This window comes from Phoca vitulina, unplaced genomic scaffold (assembly GCF_004348235.1).
Source record: "Phoca vitulina isolate PV1807 unplaced genomic scaffold, GSC_HSeal_1.0 scaffold92, whole genome shotgun sequence".
Taxonomy (NCBI): Eukaryota; Metazoa; Chordata; class Mammalia; order Carnivora; family Phocidae; genus Phoca; species Phoca vitulina.
Genome location: NW_022589795.1, coordinates 148,566 through 170,067, shown reverse-complemented (window position 1 = coordinate 170,067; position 21,502 = coordinate 148,566). Strand labels below are relative to the sequence as shown.

Here is a 21,502-nt window from a genome sequence, read left to right as displayed (position 1 = left end):
GTTCAGGGTACTGTCCACACTCTCGTGACCTCATGAAGCCTGGGACTTCTCTGGAACCCCAGGGAGAAGCTCCCTGAGGAGTGGCTCTGTGACATTCTTTATCTTCCCTGCACAGAGGGACTCCCTGGAGAACACGCTGACGGAGACCGAGGCCCGCTACAGCTCCCAGCTGGGCCAAGTGCAGTGCATGATCAGCAACGTGGAGTCCCAGCTGGCTGAGATCAGGTGTGACCTGGAGCGGCAGAACCAGGAGTACCAGGTGCTGTTGGACGTCAAGGCCCGGCTGGAGTGTGAGATCAACACATACCGGGGCCTGCTGGAGAGCGAGGACTGCAAGTGAGTAGGAGGCAAAGAACTCTGGGAAACATGTGGTGGGACTACAAGACATTGTGAGCATACACATTTGGGCCACATTTTCAACTCACAAAACAACATGCGTTTATAGAGAATTCACTATGTGAATAGTTAAGCAGAAATTGAAGGTTGAAAATGAAGGGCATACATCCCCTGCCTCAGGGAGCTAACAATGGAGAAGTGGTGGTGGAGAGATTGTTATAATAACTGTTGGGTAAGGCAGATTGTGTTAGTTCCATGAGAGCTCAAGAGCATGAGAACATATTTTTCAAAAGGACAATTTTCCACCTCAGCATAAGGCCTTCTGGGATGGGGAGAAGGATTTGATAACAATCAAATTTGATTCCAACTATCTCCGACCACTGAGAATTCATGGGTTGTTTCATTAGGTACCTTAGGGCTCTCTCCACAATCCCCAATCCATTCTAAATCTCTGTCCTCCCAGGCTCCCCTGCAACCCATGTGCCACCACCAACGCTTGCGGCAATTCCTGTGGGTCCTGTGGCAACTCTCAAACGCGTTGCTCTTAATTTAAGAACTTGCATCCTCTTTGAAGACAACAATGAAGCCATTCAGATCAAGCACAGGAAAAGTCCTTAGGTCCTGCTTTTGTTGGAGCTCAACTGCCAGTTAGAAGCCTAGCCATGCCAAATGTGATATTTCTAGACGTGGAAATGCTTTCCAGATTCAACAAACAAAGACACACATCGTTAACTTCCAATGTCTGGAAAATCCCTTCCTATTGAAGTTTGAGTGTCTTTGTTTCTGAAGATGTCCAGCTCCCTGTGATCCGAGCTCCAGGTATTACTTTTAGGGCATTTCCTGCATGTATTGTGTTTCCTGCTTTTCTTGCTTCTTTGGTATTCTCTGGAATGCAAGGAAGCTTCTTCATTTACTTCCCAATAAACTTTATTTCTCTGGCATAGTAAATGTGTTTCTCATTCATATTTATGTACTGTAAATAACCTGCTGTGGCTGTTTCATAAAAATATCCCTTTGTTAGGAAGAAATGCATTAAATGACTGACCCCAGCCAATATGTTCCACTGGCAAATGATGGGGAAGGGGTTCTGTCCTCCTGGGAGGTTCCCACCAAGGCGACACTGTACAGAAAACCTGGCCTCCAGCACTCATGACCATCTTGCCTTGGCTGCAGGGTCCTTGGCAATACTGAGAGTCCTCCCCAAACCTCACTGCTATCTCCCACTGTCACCCTCATCACTCAGGGTTGATTCTCTGCTCCCCTTTCTCTTAAACTGCCTAAAGACCAGTTTCTGTAGAAACTGCTGAAAGAGAAGCTAACCTCTCCTTTCAACTTGTCAGCTGTACTGGTATTGCTAATATAGATACCTGCCTTTCCCTCAAAATGTACCTTCAATGATTTCCATAAACCCTCACACTCTGGGTCCTCTTGTTATATCTCCTACTACCTGTTCTCCAGCTCCTATTAGCCTGACTTTCCCCTTTCTGTTGCAACTGGAGGAAATGCCTAGATCCTCTGCTGTGTTTCTTTTTCTCTATCCCTGTTCAGGGAGAACTAGCACCTCTATGCTGACGACTCCCAAAGCTCTCATTTTAGCTCAAGTCCTAGGTCTTCAGTTGCCCATAGAACAGTGTGACTTGGTATTATGTTGCCACATCACATTTTTAAAAAAATTTTTTTTATTGTTATGTTAATCCCCATACATTACATCATTAGTTTTAGATATAGTGTTCCATGATTCATTGTTTGTGCATAACACCCAGTGCTCCATGCAGAACGTGCCCTCCTCAATACCCATCACCAGGCTAACCCATCCTCCCACCCCCCTCCCCTCTAGAACCCTCAGTTTGTTTTTCAGAGTCCATCGTCTCTCATGGTTCGTCTACCCCTCCGATTTCCCCCCCTTCATTCTTCCCCTCCTGCTACATTCTTCTTCTTTTTTTTTTCTTTCTTAACATATATTGCATTATTTGTTTCAGAGGTATAGATCTGAGATACAACAGTCTTGCACAATTCACAGTGCTTACCAGAGCACATACCCTCCCCAGTGTCCATCACCCAGTCACCCCATCCTTCCCACCCCACCCCCCACTCCGGCAACCCTCAGTTTGTTTCCTGAGATTAAGAATTCCTCATATCAGTGAGGTCATATGATACATGTCTTTCTCTGTTTGACTTATTTCGCTCAGCATAATACCCTCCAGTTCCATCCACGTCGTTGCAAATGGCAAGATCTCATTCTTTTTGATGGCTGCATAATATTCCATTGTATATATATACCACATCTTCTTTATCCATTCATCTGTCGATGGACATCTTGGCTCTTTCCACAGTTTGGCTATTGTGGACATTGCTGCTATAAACATCGGGGTGCACGTACCCCTTCGGATCCCTACATTTGTATCTTTGGGGTAAATACCCAGTAGGGCAATTGCTGGGTCGTATGGTAGCTCTATTTTCAACTTTTTGAGGAACCTCCATACTGTTTTCCAGAGTGGCTGCACCAGCTTGCATTCCCACCAACAGTGTAGGAGGGTTCCCCTTTCTCCGCATCCCTGCCAACATCTGTCGTTTCCTGACTTGTTAATTTTAGCCATTCTGACTGGTGTGAGGTGGTACCTCATTGAGGTTTTGATTTGGATTTCCCTGATGCCGAGCGATATTGAGCACTTTTTCATGTGTCTGTTGCCACATCACATTTAATTGGACTCCAACTTATCTTTGCCAGACTGGTTCCTCTTGTTACCCACTTGTTATACTCAACACTTTGTAATCCAAAGACCCTTTAAATGCAGGCAAGTGCATCTCCCTACCTCCCTCTTTTCAAGTTCCCTTTTTCCTCTAGGTCTTTATAAATAGGTCTAAAATGTTCTTCTGTCACTTTATTTCTTATAATTTCAAGAAAGACCAGTGTTCATTGTCTCCCCCAACAGACATTAATCTTACCCCCCACTTGACTCATATCTGAATTATTAAAGCTCTCAATTCTATTGGCCACCATCTCAATTCTTCATTTAATTTGACACTATCTAACCTACACAACTGCAATCAACCATCTCCTGTGTGTGTCACTACTGTGTGGAGCACTGAGAACACACAGATAAGTGAGCCCCAATCCTAGCCCACAGCATGTTCATAGTCTAGAGTGGACAAGACAAAGAGACAACCCTGCTACAGACAAACATCAATGTGGCTCAAGAAAGGTGTAAATGAAGAATGATGAATTTCTGAAGTGTGAGAGAAAGACTATACTTTCAGGGATCATTTCCATAGTTTGAAGTGTGAAAGAGTGGTAAAAAGAGGCTCCAAGAGGAGGTAGAGCTCAATTAGGGCTTTGAAAACCCAAAAATTCCATTCATACAAATATTGTCTGCTTGTCTTTAAACAGAGACTGTATCTTCACCCAATTAAAGCCTAGTGTAAAACCATAGAATACTGTAATTGGAATAAAGGAACAGTAACACTAATAAGTATTCATGAGAAGATTATTAAAACTTTAAGTACTTCCCTTCCAACTTCAATCAATGATTACTATATGATATTAGCATAATTCTGAAATAAAGTTTGATGGGGTATGTTTGGACTGATGAGTGTGTGCCGGTCTGACAAGAGGGAAAGTTTTTATGAACATGAGCTATGCCTGGTAAGGAGATGAGTGTATCTAGAGCTCGACAGACCAATTTCTAGCTGGAGCAAAGCATAAATATGGTGGTGGAAGATGAAACTGCAAAGTAGTCATGGATGAACATATCTGGTGGTGCTTTTCATGGTTATCTGTGAGATTTGCTTGTAAGGAAGTTTGGCATATGATCTATCCGGCAGCTACATATAAGCTGGGTTGTGATGGGTCCTAGAAGTTGATGGGGTTGGGTGGGAAAGAAGGAAGAACAATTGGGAGGCTGATGATGGACAGTAGACTGAGTTGGGGGGAGAGTGGTGGGCCGAGGGAGGGGTGGATTTCAGAGGCACAGCCCAGGATATGGAAGCTGATTGGAGGTAAAGGAACAATGGAGAGAGAAGGAAGGAAACTAGTACTGATTAAATACCTACTTTGGGTCAACATGAGGGACACTTTTGAGCCTGAGAAAATGAAACACCAGTGGAGCTCCAGTGGAGAGAGCTGGAAGAGAATGACTGGATTTGGGAGAGATGTCGGAGAGTTACCTAAACAGAAATGATCAGTTAAAGCTGTAGAAGTTGTTAAGACTGTCAAGGGGGATGCTGTTAGACTAGGGATAACCTTGGAAACCACTGGGAGAAATGATGGAGTGGCCTCAGACTTTCCAAAGTCCCTGACATGAGGTTCCTCCTTGGTTTGGCCCAGTTCCCAAGGAGAGAGGTGACATCTGGTTATAAACAATTGGAGTGGGAAGCAGCTGAGGCAACATAGAAGTCCAAAGAAGTTGGGGTTTTGATGGGGGGGTTGGTCAATGCATCCTTCTCATGAATCCTCATTAGTGTTACTGTTCCTTATTTATTCCACTTACGGTATTCTATGGTATACTTGGCTTTAATTAGGTGAAGATACTGTGTCTCTTGAAGGGTCAGGAAGATTGAGGATTCAGACAAGTCAGTGGACATAGCAATAGGGAGATCATTGGTGACCATAGGGAGAGCAGGATCTGTGGGATGCTGGGGGAAAAAGCCATACTTCAGTGACTCTTTCACATCTGTTTCAAATCACCAACTTGATAGTAAACTTAATGTAAAAGTTTAACACAACATATTCTTACTGAACATGAAGCTTACTTTGCTTTATCCACTGTGTAACTCTTAAAATGTTTTGGCATCTGCTCTTCCCTTTGATCTGTAGAGCAGTCACATACATAGGTTTTCATCCCTTCTCTGAGTGGTTCCTGAATCCAGCCTTCCCAGAAGACTAGGACTATTAAGTTATATTGTCTTGGACTGTTTCATGTTCTTCTTGACTCCTCTATTCTAGACTGGATAGAGTTAAAGACATACTGATGAACTTTGCATTTTTCTGATTCGGCTTGGTCCCTGAAGACCTCCAAACTCCATTCCCTTTGGGAGTTGAAGACTGAGTGTAAGAGAAACAATGGCAGCTCTAGAGAGGATGTGAGTAATGAGCACTGAATCTTATTTTGGGGTGCTGTACCTCTCTTTGCTCAGCCCATATTACTACTGACCTGGCTGATTCTCCATGTCCTCCCCTGCTTGTCCCTCATTGGAAATTTTGTTTGAGCATTTTCCCAAAGCCAAACCTGTTGGTTTAATTCCTAGATCACCACCATAATTTCTCCCCTCAATGTGGTAAGGCTGGGTGATTGATAAATTTGCAACAGACACCCTTATGGAACAGTCTATGGACGCCCTATATCTTGTTCTTATAAGCAGCTCTAACTGGGGCTGACCCAGCAGGGTGGGCTGGTGTTGGTATCAAACAGTGTTTCTGCTTTTCTAATTCTCCAGTGGGTAACTCTTCATCTTTTTTAGGCAAACATCAGTAACTTGGTCTGTGTGTGTCCAGTGATAGCACTCCTGGTCTCTCCTTGCCATTCATCTACATTAAAATAGAGTAAATCCGTAAGTGGCCCAATATGTTACTTTGCATTTCCCAAAGAATGCAGTTTACATTTCTCATGATGAGCATTTTAAGTGCCAGTACCTGGCCATCAGAAAAGATGGTTTTGGGAAGGAATGGGGAGGCTTCCTAATACCTTTAAAGTTCTGCCATGGGGAGGATGGTCTCAGCAGATCTACCCTGATTCCACTCTGTGGTTAAATGCCACTGGTGAGTTTGCATGTGATCTCTCCCACAGAAATAGCCTTGGCTTCCATAATAAACAGTATCTTTAAACCTCAACTGCAATTTTCTCACATCTGGTGACCAGAAGCCTTACCACGGCGTCTGCCACAATTACATGGGCAGGTATAAAACCTTTTTGTTTGTTAGGATTTGATTTGCTCATCATATTTATTGAAGGGTCATTGACTAGAGACAATGGCATTGCTTATATAAAGGTAAAGATTCACAGCACACAGTAAGTGGAATAAATAAAAAGCAACTGCCTTCCAGAATTCCTGGGAAATGACTTGAAACTTGGCTCTTTTCTCAATAAACCCAAATCCTCTCAGCTATTATAATCTAATGACCATGCAGCTATGCAGCAATCATGGTTATTTCTACTCAAGATGTAGGAGTAGTCCTGTTTTCGAAACTCTACACTCCACTTTTGAAGATACAGGGACATTTACCTCTGGGTCATTTTGCTCTGAGGTTCAAGCTGCCATAATGGTTTAGGGATCCCCATGGACGTTTTTTGCCAATCTACAACACAGCATTCCTTTCCTATTCTTTAAAAAAGTGCCATAGTCTAGATTTTTCTCTTTTGAAGTCTGGAGCATAGAAGAAGGAGGGAAACAGAAAAGCTAATGAATCCAGCTATTTGCTTTATGTTATTTGATCTGATCCAATAGGGCTTCAATCAGTTTGGTACTGATTTTAAACCAGCACATCCATCCCATATCTCTCTAAAGGTAGAGATTCAGGCAGGAGGGCAGAGAGTTGTGGATTGTGAATGTGGTTAAGGATGGCAGTGCTTTCAAAGCATTATGCTCTGGGAGACCACACATTTACTCCAAATCTGCTGTCTTTCATGGAAGTATATTTGAAGCTCCACATTGGAAATGTCTTTCAGAACCACCCAAGAAAATGTACACTATTATTTTACAGTCACAATGTGTTTCTGATCCATTAAAGACACTGCTAAGTGTGATTGTTTATCCCACTCTCTAGGCTTGGTTCCAAATTATATCTGGCTGGTTTCAAAAATAAACACACACTCAGAAGATGAAGATTTGCCTTCAATGAGGATAACCAAAAGAAAGTGTCCCAGACTGTGAGGTCAACTTTGTAGAAGGGGTGATCGGAGTGGTAGCTGTAGAGGAGGAATCAGTACATAGCTTCCAAAAGGAACTGCTTTAAGGAGTGTCTGTCCTGTTTTGAGTACTGATCAATTAAACATAAAATCCTCATAGTTTGTATCTTCATCTGGAATAGCACGAGGGCAGAACATCTGTTTTCCAAAATGTACTGATGGTCACAAGATGCTATTAAGCATATCATGATGTGGTGGTTTTTCAGGATCACATCCTTTGGAGAACTGGGCTTAGATGTTTCTCCATCAAATCAACCCAGGGTTTCCTTTTTTCAAGCTTTTAGCAGGTATTACAATTACTTACTTAGTAAACTTTCTTCCATTAGAATAGAAATGACTAGGGAACAGGCTTTTATTTCCTGGTCCATTCTAATTTGGGAGGGGATGATGTCTAGTAGCGGTTGAGGTTCCTTGAACTCAATTCATTTGTGCATTATTACATCTCAGCAGTGAGGAGATAGGAAGAGAGACAGTTGGTGTGATGGAAAGAGCATGGCTGTTGGAGTCAGAAAGGTTTGGGTTTGGATGCTGGCTCACCTCATAGGAGCTCTGGAACCATAGGAAACCTCTCGGAGGCTTGGTGTCCTCATCTACCCTCCACAGGGTTTTGTGAGGCCTGAAGGAGATAATGCATATGAGGTGTTTTGAACAGTGGGTGCTCAGTAAGCAGGAGGCATTGTGATGACACTCATGTTGTGTGTAAGGGTAGGTATTCCCAAGTTGCTCGTTTTCTTTACATTCTGTGAACATTGAGTAATAGTAGAAATGGAGCTTGGGGGGACTTCCTACAGCCCCCTAAGGAGAGGGGAGAATTGCCTCCATCTTGCCTGGATGGAAGATCAAAGGGCTGTTCAACAGGATGGCCTCGTAGGTCTGATCTCAGCTTCCAGGATTCCCTACCAAACAGTCTAGTCTCTAGGTGGGCTTCCTTAAATGGCTTTTCTCACAGAGTCTTCACTGAACAGGAGCTGGATGAGGCATAGACGTTTCCTCCTTTAGGAGAAAGAGGCATAGACGTGCCCCTCTCTGGGGGGCAGGGTACAGCTGTCACCCCAAATGAACACCCTGTGAACAAGTGTTGTTGTTGGCAAGGTAATGGGTTGGTCACTTTGAAGGTCTTACTTAACCAACCAGCATAATTGGTGAGGAGTCCTGACTTAGCAGGAAGCCAGGGTAAAGCATTTTATGAGGTAAAGGACTCGCGTGAGGTGGCTAAATAACAAATGGAAAAATGGGTAAATAGGGTAAAAGGGGGGTAATGGTGCATGTGGTCACCACACCCATGGCTGACAGAATATAAAGCCCTGGAAAGGACCAGGGTTTACACCAGAGAGAGGAATCAGCCTTTGAAACTGACCTTCAGAGCTCCACTCCCTCCAGCACCATGCTTTACAACTGCTCCCTGCCCAACATGAGCTGCCGCTCCACCTGCTCCTCCCGGCCCTGCGTGCCCCCCAGCTGCCATACCTGCACCCTGCCCGGGGCCTGCAACATCCCCGCCAACGTGGGCAACTGTGGCTGGTTCTGCGAGGGCTCCTTCAATGGCAGCGAGAAGGAGACCATGCAGTTCCTGAACGACCGCCTGGCCAGCTACCTGGAGAAGGTGCGCCAGCTGGAGCGGGAGAACGCGGAGCTGGAGAGCCGCATCCGGGAGTGGTGCCAGCAGCAGGTGCCCTTCGTGTGCCCCAGCTATCAGTCCTACTTCCGGACCATCGAGGAGCTCCAGCAGAAGGTGAGGGGGTGGCCACCACGCTGCCGATTTAGTTAACTATTTATTTAAATTTAACATACCAACTTCTGAAATGGATCTAAGACTATTCAAAGCTACAGTAATAAAGACATTGACTTCATTGGCTTAGGTAGGACACATCAAATCATCTTAGAAAATCTATTTGGGAAGCCCCACAGGGAAGGATACGGACTGGGATAGGGTAAGACATTAGACTACGATCAGTCATTGCAATCTTACATTGCTTCTTACTAAAACCAGAGTATCTGATTTTTTAGTTCTATTATGATATCCTGGTCTTGTTTTTAGGCTTAACAGCTTAAAAAAATAGGCACCTGAAATATTTCTTGGAGCTAGTAATTTCCTAAGTGGATCCTCAAATACTTAAAGCCTTCCAAAGCTGTAGCAAGGGACAGTTTCTGTAGCAAAGCAAAAGAGCTGTTGACCATATAAACCTCCCTAATATACACAGACCCTGTACCATCCACTAGAGCAAGCATGCAGGTGAGAATTCAGGACCAGAAACGCAGGGGTAGAAGTGGAGATAAGAGTCAGCATAGGGGCGCCTGGGTGGCTCAGTCGTTAAGCGTCTGCCTTCGGCTCAGGTCATGATCCCAGGGTCCTGGGATCAAGCCCCGCATCGGACTCCCTACTCTGCGGGAAGCCTGCTTCTCCTTCTCCCACTCCCCCTGCTTGTGTTCCCTCCCTTGCTGTGTCTCTCTCTGTCAAATAAATAAATAAAATCTTAAAAAAAAAAGTCAGCATAGAGGTGGGACTAATACATGGTGGAGGTCAGGGAGGGCTTCCTAGAAGAGGAATATCTGAGTAGGGTTAGATGGATGAGCAGGAATTTATATTCAATGGCATAAGTCTTCGATTCTCTGAGGAGATTAACTGTCCACTGTTCAGTAGTGCTAGCAAAGTGAATGCCAGATAAGGGCCATGCAATTTGAAGATCATGCATTCATTTGCCCATATTTACTGAATACAAGGCACAGTGTTTGAGTGAGGGATAAAGTACAGAGTGAAACAGTCTCTTTCCTTCAGGAGCTCATAGTCTAATAGGGGAGACAGACATGGTTGGAGTGAAGGGGAGAAGCATAACTGGCTAAGTGCAAAGTATTGTTGGGGGTGCATGGAGGAAGTGACCCCCTGTAGGAGCCGGGCTGGAGGGGGAATGTGGGTCATGCAAGGGGTCTTGCTAGTGGGTGAGGACATCCCGGAGCATTCCAGATAGAAGGAGAAGCTCTGTGCAAAAGCATGGGCAAGGGCAATATGACAGAGAGTGGAAAGAGGTCAGCAGGACTAGAATAAGGGGATGTGAGAGTACGAAAACCAGCCTGTTCTGGTTTGGCTGGGATTTTTCTGGGTTTAGCATCCCAGGACCCTCCTATTTCTAAGCAAACTGAGACACAGGTCACTCTAAGGGAGGCTTAATATCCAGTATGCTCAATTCCTGCAGGAAGCCAGAGGCAGACCAAGGAGAGAAGAATTAATGACAAAGGGACACATTTCTCCTTAACTGTTTTAGTTTTGAAATGAACAGTGCTATTAATTAATCCTTCTTTTATCCCCAAACTGAAAATCTGAGAAGACTCAAAGCTATTTGGCAGGAATGTGTATTTGAAAAAAAAAAAAAAAAGCTTTTCACTGTAAGGCACAAGACATTCCTTCTTAGTATAACTCATTTCATAATGAATCCTGTCTCCAGATCCTGTGCGGCAAGTCTGAGAACGCTAGGCTGGTGGTACAGATTGATAATGCCAAACTGGCTGCAGATGACTTCAGAACCAAGTAAGATTTTTCTAATGATCAGCGCAATCTTATAATTGACAGGCTAAATTGCAATGTGATGAAATCTGTCCTGGGTGCGTTTAAGCAGAAGTTGTCTGGGATGGCATTGGGAGGATTCTTGCATTGGGTTAGTTAGGTTAAATGTCAGTTTCCTCACTGAATGCAAGAATGCTGTGTTTTAAGCTTATTTTTAAGGAATGAAAGAAATCACCCATTCTTTCTCTTTTTCAACTTAATACGTGGACCAAGTTTAAAAGTGAATTTCACACCTGTTTCTTAGTATAGGTTCATCACTATCAGCCCATCAGAAAAAAGTTATTAAATCAAAAAAATAGGAGGCAAAATCCATTTCAGAATATCATTTTTTCTAGGTGTGATCATTACAATCATAAGAATCCTTTGCATTTGAATTTTTGTGGGACTTCATAGTTTACAATGTATTTGTAATTACTACGTCATTTTTTCATCTTCAGACCAACCCTGTAAAGTGTTAGTTTGGTTTCCATTTTATAGATGAAGAAATCAAGGCTCAGAGACATGAAGGAATTTATCCACAGTCATAACTTCAAGTCTGAACCTAACTGATTTCTAAATCAGTGTTTTTATCACAAGACCAGGTTGCTTTCAAGGTGGTTGGAGAGATGTCGAGACAATGTGTATAACAGACTTACGAAGTTCACCAACTCACTTGAAGAGGCAAGATAGGGCTTAATCCATAGCAACCTGTCAGAGCAAATGCAGTTAATATCAGATTAAAACTGTGGAGTTAGGCCCCCCAACAATACCTTCTCTGTGGATCTCAGGGAAGAAATAGGTCTTTTTACTCAGCACAGTGGTATTTTCTCCCCTTCCAAAAAGGGAACTTTTAAAAAAATTCAAAAACTTTCAAAATGTAATGAATTTGACTAGGTCGGCCAAGTAAATCCTTGGAAAAAGTCTTCTTTTTTGACTCCCTTTGACCTTCCCCTGTGTGTGCAGGTACGAGACGGAGCTGGGCTTGCGGCAGCTGGTGGAGTCAGACATCAATGCCCTGCGCAGGATCCTGGACGAGCTGACCCTGTGCAAGTCTGACCTGGAGGCCCAGGTGGAATCCCTGAAAGAGGAGCTGCTGAGCCTCAAGCAGAACCATGAGCAGGTGAGGGAGTCCCAGTCCCCATCATCCCATGTGGAGAGTTCCATACCTCTCCTGAGCAGGATAAGGTTGGTCTTTGCTAAGCACCCTAGAGCTAACACAACATTTTGCTGCTTGCTCAAAACACACTTGGGGGATTTTGGGGGAATGAGTCATAAGCTTACCTCTTTTACCTAAAAGAATGTGGTGAGCTGACTTATTTCAACCTGGGGCCAGATATATGGCCAGAAGTCCACACAAAGATCTTTAAAGTACTTCCCACTGCTTGACAAGATCTATTATCTTCTGAAGGTGCCAAATTAAGGACCAAGACTAGAAGGAGACAGCAAACTTCCTGATATTATATGTCACCTGATACTAGAACCCAATGGATGGATGGATGGATGGATGGGAAAAATGAGAGAGATGAAGGAATTTAAATACTGGTTGACTCAGACTCCATGGCTGAATGTGGTATAGGATGTCAGATGCCTGTAGCAAAGATCAGGTGTTTTGAAGAAAAGGAAACTACCCCAAGTAGACAGTATATAAGGGTAGAAGACTATGAAATAAATGGGAGGAGTTATACCTGGTTTCTCTACATTTAAGTAGCAATAATTATAAACTAGATACCATGCCAGACTTATCACTGAACAAAGGGAAAATCAGAAAGAAATGATAGACTCTTGGATTGGAAAGAAACATTAGCAATCACTTATTCAAGCAGCCTCATCATGCAGATGAGGAGACACTCAGACAGGAGGCCTGAATCACACAGAGGCAACTTAGCTGGGTTCTACATCAACTGGGCTTCAACTCATATTTTCTAATTCCACTGCAGTCTTCTCCCCACCATATTGGACTCACTCAAAGACGAGTTTATTTATAGACATTTTTTTCCCCCGTGGGTTCATTCACCCCCCTTCCTCCCTCAGGAAGTCAACACCCTGCGCTGCCAGATTGGAGACCGCTTCAATGTGGAGGTGGACGCAGCCCCCACTGTGGACCTGAACCGTGTGCTCAACGAGACCAGGAGTCAGTATGAGGCCCTGGTGGAGACCAACCGCAGGGACGTGGAGGAATGGTTCACCACCCAGGTGGGCATCTCAGCACATGGCCACTCGGGACACTTGGCCCCTCGGGGCCCTTGAGGCAGGGTCTGACCCTGTCTTCTCCCCTGTGCTGTTTCAGACCGAGGAGCTGAACAAGCAGGTGGTGTCCAGCTCGGAGCAGCTGCAGTCCTGCCAGGCGGAGATCATCGAGCTGAGACGCACGGTCAACGCCCTGGAGATTGAGCTGCAGGCCCAGCACAACCTGGTGGGTGTTGTTCAGGGTACTGTCCACACTCTCGTGACCTCATGAAGCCTGGGACTGCTCTGGAACCCCATGGAGAAGCTCCCTGAGGAGTGGCTCTGTGACATTCTTTATCTTCCCTGCACAGAGGGACTCCCTGGAGAACACGCTGACGGAGACCGAGGCCCGCTACAGCTCCCAGCTGGGCCAGGTGCAGTGCATGATCAGCAACGTGGAGTCCCAGCTGGCTGAGATCAGGTGTGACCTGGAGCGGCAGAACCAGGAGTACCAGGTGCTGTTGGACGTCAAGGCCCGGCTGGAGTGTGAGATCAACACGTACCGGGGCCTGCTGGAGAGCGAGGACTGCAAGTGAGTAGCCAGCAGGCCACACCCCTGCAAGGCACACACATAGTTTTACTCAAGGACAAAACAGAGACTTTGCAGGTCAAGTTTCAGAAACCAATATGTCTGTAGAGACCAGAGTTTTCTGTTGCAGTAGTGTATCATGGATAGTATTTTTTGCTGTCATTATCTGGAGGAAAGGTATTTTCTGTTCCAAAAGATACTCATGAGACTTGATTGTTTTCTCCAACTGGTGAACTTTTGGAAGCTGATGCATAAACAAAGCTTTGTACCTTCACGGTTGGTCTGTCACAGCAAAAGGGAAAACAAAACTGCAACAACAATTACATATATTTGAATAGTGCTTTCAGATTTAACCCACACTTTCAAATCTACGTCTCATTGATCTTTGTTGGAATCATCTGAGGCAGGAAGAATGGGGACAGTATAACCATCTTATAGATGAGCATTTGAATACTGAAGGAGAAGACAATTCATTAGCTCATGGAGTGTAGCACTTGTCACCTGACAGTATTTACATGAACACATTCTGTGTGGTAGGTATTACCAATCCCGTCTTGCAGGCGAGGAGGCTGAGGCTCAGAGGGGCGAAGTGACTTCCCCATGACTCCAGGGTTATGGAATGAGGGCTGGAATTCCACCTTCAGTCTTCTTTGCTCTTTTCTGTCACTGTCTCAGCTCTGTAAAAAGGAGCAATCCAAACAAAGCTTTGGCTTCCTCAGATGTCAGAGAATGGTTTCTGCTTTTTCTGTCTCCTTGGGTTGAGCTCTCTCCTTTTAAAAATTATCCCTCTCATGCTGACCAACTATTAATTCTGTGTCCCAGGCTGCCCTGCAACCCCTGCGCCACGACCAACGCATGTGACAGGCCCATCGGACCCTGCATCACCAATCCCTGCACCCCGTGTGGCCCACGCTCCCGCTGTGGGCCCTGCAACACCTTTGGATGCTAGATATCCCGGGGCCAGCAAGAGGATTGCATGAAGACAGAAGGACCATTGATGGACCAGCCCTACTTCTCTGAAAAGCATCAGCCACAGAAGCCCGCCCCAGGAAACCCCATAAATCATGGTCTGGAAGGAGAGCAAATGCCCAGGTGTGGCCTGACTCTGAGCCGAGCCCACCAGATCCCCTTCATTCAAGGCTGCTCTCTTATAGTTTTTCTGTGACCTGGTGGTCTGATAGGTCTGGGCTGCGAAGATGTCCTACCAGGTGTGTTGCGGTTCTCTCTGTTGCTTTGACCTTCGTCTCAGGCCCCTAAATCCCTTTGTAAATCTAATAAACTTTCCTCTTGCAAAGCAGTGATGGTTCTCATTTGTATTCATTCTTTCCAAATTGTTCACTCTGTATGTGCTTCTTATAAAGCCACTTGAAAGCACAGGAGGACTGTGTCATTAATGGCTTCATCACCATTAATTAACATTCATTAGGTACAGTGAGCCTGGCGTCCCCTTGGGCCAGCCAGGAACCAGTGGGGCCACTAAGGCAAGAGGCCTCATCTAAATATGGTGAATATTCACCATGGGAGCTGACTCAGTACTGCACCTGTGGAATGTTAACATTTCTAGAAAGTTCCATTTTTTCTTTCCAAGTGCTTGTAAGAAGAGGGACAGAAGCCAACATTTACTGAACACCAACCAGGTACCAGGAGCTGTATGACTCATTTTCTTTCTAATTCACAGAGTAAGGAGAAAAGAGCTCGTTGTCAGTTGCACATGAGGTATGACTGTGATGGAATGAAACCCATCCCTAACAAGCACCCGGATCTTACGCATCCTTCAACACTGTCACAAGGGGGAGAGATGATGCTCTTAGTACCCCAGACATCTCTGAAACTTTCCTTTGGGAAATACTGAAGAATTTGTAACAGTAAAAAGGGCATCTCTTACGTCTGATTAATACCCAACAGATTTTTAAAGCGTTTCTCTACTTGTTTGACTTTTGTAACCACGAGGACTAAAATTGGATTTTGGGACCAGCTCCCTTCCCTACCCCGAAAGAAGTTCTTCAGAATCCAACTAGGTGGGGCGCCTGGGTGGCTCAGTTGGTTCAGCGACTGCCTTCGGCTCAGGTCATGATCCTGGAGTCCCTGGATCGAGTCCCGCATCGGGCTCCCTGCTCAGTGGGGGGTCTGCTTCTCCCTCTGACCCTCTTCCCTCTCGTGCTCTCTGTCTCTCATTCTCTCTCTCAAATAAATAAATAAAATCTTAAAAAAAAAAAAGAGTCCAACTAGGTTATTAAGTCTCTGGTCTCTGCCAGTATTCAAGTGACAGTTATACTGGTGCCCTGCCCCTGCTGGTGCCTATTGATGTCTGGCCATGCTCAATGGCTTCCACAGCTGTGCATGCTCTGGCCCGTGCAAGGCCACCATCCTGTCTTGGGCTGAACTGCTAGTTATGTCTTCTCTCCTTGAGATGAAACTGGTACTATGTCCCCCTTTTATGACAATGGCCACTCCAACGTTGGTCATAAATCCTTGTCTTAACACATTCTGGTTCTCTTAGCATCCGCTCTGCTGCTGTTGATATTTCGGGTGCTGCTGGAGCTCCCTTATCCAGACCTCAGGCACAGCCCTGGGAGATGACAGAGTGACACTTCATGCTGTGCTCAGAATGTCCCAGGCCCGGTTGGCATACTTTGGCCTCTCTCCCTTCCTTCCCAGGAGCCACCTGCATGTGTCTTATCAATACCTTATGCACTCTATGCCATCCACTCTCTGTACGTGCTGAGACCACTGTCCACCCACAGGAACCAGCACCTGCCTTTATCAGGGACAGGTGCTTTCCAAACACCCAGTTCTCTGCCTTGTGAATGAGAGCTCCAGTTTGTCAGCACAGTGAATACACCTTTTCCTATTGTTCAGTGTGCAAAGCATCAAACAAAATTTGCCTCTATGTTAGACAAGGCTGTGTCAGTGGGACAACTGGGTCTGGGGGAGGCTGTCCTGAGGCTTGGTTTCTGCCACAGTGCTTTCTTTGGTGAAGAAGAGAAAGGAGTGTCAGGGAAGTCACTTTGTCCCAGAACAAAGCCACACCGTTCTGAGATGTCTGGGTGGGGTTCAGTGTTACTACTCACCTCACATAGAGGGCAAGACACATGGTGCTGAAGTCCACTGCCACGGATCTATGATTTGTGACTTGGTGTAACAAGGCACTGTTGCTATTTCTTATTTTAAATCGCTTATTATGAAATATTTCAAACATCTGAAAGTACAAAACAATAAGACATCTATAAATCCACAACCAAGATTTAAGAAATGCTAACCTTGTGTTGTGTTTACGCCATTGCTTTGGGGTTTTTAATTCATTTATTTGGTTGGTTTGGTTTCTGGAAATAAAATGTTACGAGTTGACATAAAACTCTGCCTTTATCCATCTTTCTCCCCTTCCTTTCCCCTAAAGGTAATTGCTATTCTGAACTTGGTGGTGTATCATTCTCCAATTAAAACATTTCTAAAAATTACACATGGTTGTATCCATGTACAGTGTGTGTGTGTTTCACTTTAGCAGTTTAAGCTAGAAAATGTAAGTGGTATAAATCTTACCATTAATTTTTTCCATTCAACATTATGTTTCTGAGATTTATCTGTGTTAATACACATTATTCTTGTAATTTATTTTAACTTCTTTGTAGTATTTCATAATGAAAACATCATGTTTTTATTTACTTACTCCACTGCTGAGGGACAGTTAGGGTGTTTTTTTCTTCCTTTCTTCCTCCCTCCCTTCTTCCTTTCTTCCTTTCTTTTTTCCTTCTTTCCTTCCTTCTTTCCTCCTTTCCTTCCTTCCTTCCTTCCTTCCTTCCTTCCTTCCTTCCTTCCTTCCTTCTTTCCTCCTTTCCTTCCTTCCTTCCTTCCTTCCTTCCTTCCTTCCTCCCTTCCTTCCCCCCTTCCTCCCTTCCCTCATCATTATAAACAGTGTTGCAAGAACATCCTTGCCAATATCTCTTTATGTACCGTGTGAGTGAGTCTCTAGAGCAGTGGTTCTCAAAGTGTTTCCTGGGAACCTGGGAAGCTGTTAGAGATGCAAATTCTTCAGTCCTACTAATTCCAAAACTCTGGGGGTGGGGCCCAGCAAATCTGTTTTTTGTTTTGTTTTGTTTTACAACTTTGTAAAAAAGTTCTGGGTATATATCCAAAGGAAATGAAGTCACTGTCTCAAAGAGATTATCTGCACTCCCATGTTCAATACAGCATTATTCACAATAGCCATGATATGGAAACAGATGTTTGTAGATATGGATAGCCGAATAAAGAAAAAAATATATACAATAGAAGGGCAGAAAGAGAAGGCGATCTTTTTTTTAATTTTATTTATTTTATTTATTTGACAGAGAAAGACACAGTGAGAGAGGGAACACAAGCTGGGGGAGTGGGAGAGGGAGAAGCAGGCTTCCTGCCGAGCAGGGAGCCCGAAATGGGGCTCGATCCCATGACTCTGGGACCATGACCTGAGCCGAAGGCAGACGCTTAACGGCTGAGCCACCCAGCTGCCCCAAGGCGATCTTTTTTTAAAAACTTATTTTATTTAAATTCAATTAGTTAACATATAGTGAGTGTATCATTAGTTCTAGATGTGAAGTTCAGTAATTCATCAGTTTTATATAACACCCAGTGCTCATTACAACATGTGCCCTCCTTAATGCCTGTTCCCCATTACCCCATCCCCCCCATTCACCTCCCCTCCAGCAACCCTCAGTTTGTTTCCTATGATTAAGAGTCTCTTATGGTTTTTCTCCCTCTCTCATTTTGTCTTATTTTATTTTTCCCTCCCTTCCCCTATGATCCTCTGTTTTGTTTCTTAAATTCCACATATGAGTGAAACCATATGATAATTGTTCTTTTCTGATTGACTTATTTCATTCAGCATAATACCCTTCAGTTCCATCCATGTCAATGTAAACTGTAAGATTTCATCAAAAAGAAGGCAATCTTGTCATTTGTGATAATGTGAACGTAACCTGGAGGACATTACGCTAAGTGAAATAAGCCAGACACAGAAAGACAAATATTGCATGGTCTCTCTTTCTATGTTTTAAACACTTTTTTTAAAGATTTTTTTTATTTATTCATTTGAGACAGAGAGATACAGAGAGAGAGAGAGCATGAGCAGGGGAAATTGCAGAGGGAGAGGGAGAAGCAGGGAGCCGGATGTGGGACTCGATCCCAGGACCCTGGGATCATGACCTGAGCTGAAGGCAGAGGCTTAACCATCTGAGCCACCCAGGCGCCCCTGTTTTAAACATTTTTTAAATTAAAAACACTTTTTTGAGTATAGTTGACACACAACGTTACACACAATTTCTGCATGATCTGTCTTACATGTGAAATCTAAAAAACAAAGTTAAACTCATAAAGCAGAGAGGGACTAGGGGGGTGAGGAAGATTGAGTGATGTTGGTCAAAGGGTGAAGTTTCAGTTATAGAGGATGAATATACTTTGGAGATCTAATATACAGTTTGGTAATGACAGTTAATAATACTGCATTGTATTTTTTGGAAATATTCTAAGAAGATAAATCTTCAATCTCAGCATGTACACACACACACACACCCAAAGGTAACCAAGTAGAGGTGATGGATAAGTTATTTAACTTGATTGTGGTGATCCTTCCACAATGTATGCATATGCACATAAAGCATCAAGTTGTACACCCAGCAATCTGTTTTCACTTTCAAATTTGAGAAGCACCATCAGACTTAGCAAATACTATCGATAAACGTGGGCATGATGGCATCTTGTTTTAGTCTGCTGCTTTTTTATTCCTAGTGAAATTAAGCATTTAAAAATCGTTTTTATTGGTCATTCAGGTTTCTTTTCTGTAAATTCAATTCCATAATCATGGAACGCCTACAATGTCCTAAAACTGTCCTAGGTGTTGGGCCAGGGGTGTGAAAGAAATGAAGACCTACTCTCAAGGAGCTTACTTTCAGGTGGGGAGACAGGCAGTAAAAAGAGTCAGACAAACATGACTGTGTCCAGTGGTAGGTACTAAGAAAAAAAATAAAGCCGGGTGCTGTAGACTGTGTCCCCCAAATTCTCATGTTGAAATCCTAGCCCCCATTGTGATGGTATTGGGAAACGCGCCTTTGGGAGCTGATTAGTTCTGAGAGTGGAGCCTTCATGAATGGGGTTAGAGCCACTATAAACAGAGACCCCAGAGAGCTCCCTCACCCCTTCTGCCATGAGAAGACATAGAATACTATGTATTCCATAGAAAGGGCGCCCTCACTAAACACTAAATGTGCAGGAGCCCTGATCTTGGACTTCCCAGCCTCTAGACTGTGGCAAATAGGTTTCTATTGTTTATAACAACCCAGTCTATGGTGTTCCGCTACAGCAGCCTGAATGGACTAAGGCACTGGGCAATGGGACAGACAGGGATGGGGGATGAAGACTTTCAGATAGGCTAGTCAAGGCACTGAACGTCTGATGAAAAAAAGTAGGCTTTAGTTTATTTCTATTTAATTTTACTACTGACACATTTGGATTTATTTTAAAAGTCTTATTTTGTGCTTTCTATTAATCATGATTTTTTTTTTTCTTTGCTTATTGCTTACTCCTTTCCTGACATCTATTGGAATGATGTTGTTTTCTTGGTTGATATGTATTCTTAACTTTTAAATGTGCAAACTTAACACTATCTAATTCTAACTAATTCTCTCTTCCTGCTTATAAAACAAGGTGCAAAGAAGTTTTGATTTATCTTCTTTATTTTTTAAGTTTTACCTTGTTTTTACACTCCAAAATTTGGTCATTGTTACTATTATTTTTAGACTTTCCTTCATGTTTACCGGTTTGTTTGCTTACAACGCTTCTCGTACTTTCTTGCTCCTTTCTGGTTTTAATTTCTTGTTTTCTGACATACATTCTTTGGTAGTTCTTATGGAACCTGTAAGTGATAAGTTTTCTCAGTTATTGTGTGAAAACGTGTCTCCTTAGTGGTTCCTCCTGAACGATGGTTTAGTTCGGTGTGAAATTCCAATAGGTGACTATTTTCCTTCAGCATTTTGAAGATGTTATACCATTGTCTTTGGGTTTTGTTGTCGGCACTGAAAAGCATATTGTCAATCTAAGTGTGGTTCCATTTTGGTAATCCTTTTATTTATTTTTTTCCTCTCTTTGTTTCTAAGATCGTCTCTTTGTCTTTTTTTTTTTTAAGATTTTATTTATTTATTTGACAGAGATAGAGAGAGAGCACAGCAGGGGGAGCAGGAGAGGGAGAAGCAGGCTTCCCGCCGAGCAGGGAGCCCGATGCGGGGCTTGATCCCAAGACCCTGGGATCATGACCTGAGCTGAAGGCAGACGCTTAACCAACTGAGCCACCGAGGCACCCCTGTCTCTTTGTCTTTAAGTGTTGTCTTAAGTGTTATGCTTCACTCTATTATGTCTAGGGGTGGTTTTGTTTTCCTAATTAGGATTGATGTGCTTCTTGAATTGATTCATGCCTTTCAACCCCAGTGGAAAATTCTCAGCCATTGTATTTTTTGAATATTACTTCTGTCCTATTCTATTTTCCACTTCTGAATTTTTTTAAAAGATTTTATTTATTTATTTATTTGTCAGATTGAGAGAGAGAGAGAACACACAAGCAGGGGGAACGGCAGGCAGAGGGAGAAGCAGGCTCCCTGCCGAGCAGAGAGCCCGATGCAGGACTCGATCCCAGGACTCTGGGATCATGACCTGAGCCGAAGGCAGCTGCTTAAACCAACTGAGCCACCCAGGCGTCCCTCAATTTCTTTTTAAAAAAATAGCTTTATTGAAGTATAATTCATTTAACATAAATATAATCCACATACCACAAAATTCACCCATATTAAGTTTACAATTCAATGGCTTTTAATGTATTCATAGAGTTGTATAACCATTACCACAATGTTAGAACATTTCATAACTTCAAATAGACATCTTGCACCCATTATTCAGTAGTTGCTCCCTAGTACCCCCCACTTCCGACCTAGGAACCATGATGGTGTC

The 21,502-nt window shown here is 43.7% G+C and overlaps 2 protein-coding genes across 2 annotated transcripts in view; both read left to right on the top strand.

The window, feature by feature from the left end:
• Nucleotides 1–954, top strand: part of LOC116626884 (keratin, type I cuticular Ha7-like) — a 13,806-nt gene extending 12,852 nt beyond the window's left edge. Inside the window, exons 8-9 of the mRNA XM_032396460.1 lie at nucleotides 116–336; nucleotides 891–954. Coding sequence (XP_032252351.1) covers nucleotides 116–336; nucleotides 891–954 — 285 coding nt within the window. The remainder of the gene's footprint in view (nucleotides 1–115; nucleotides 337–890) is intronic.
• Nucleotides 955–8,583: 7,629 nt separating this feature from the next.
• On the top strand, nucleotides 8,584–14,828 carry LOC116626917 (keratin, type I cuticular Ha3-II-like). The gene is made up of 7 exons (XM_032396498.1): nucleotides 8,584–8,970; nucleotides 10,679–10,761; nucleotides 11,740–11,896; nucleotides 12,808–12,969; nucleotides 13,064–13,189; nucleotides 13,314–13,534; nucleotides 14,354–14,828. Exons 1-7 carry the CDS (start codon nucleotides 8,623–8,625, stop codon nucleotides 14,478–14,480), a joined length of 1,224 nt encoding a protein of 407 aa, XP_032252389.1. The 5' UTR covers nucleotides 8,584–8,622; the 3' UTR covers nucleotides 14,481–14,828.
• Nucleotides 14,829–21,502: the final 6,674 nt, after the last annotated feature.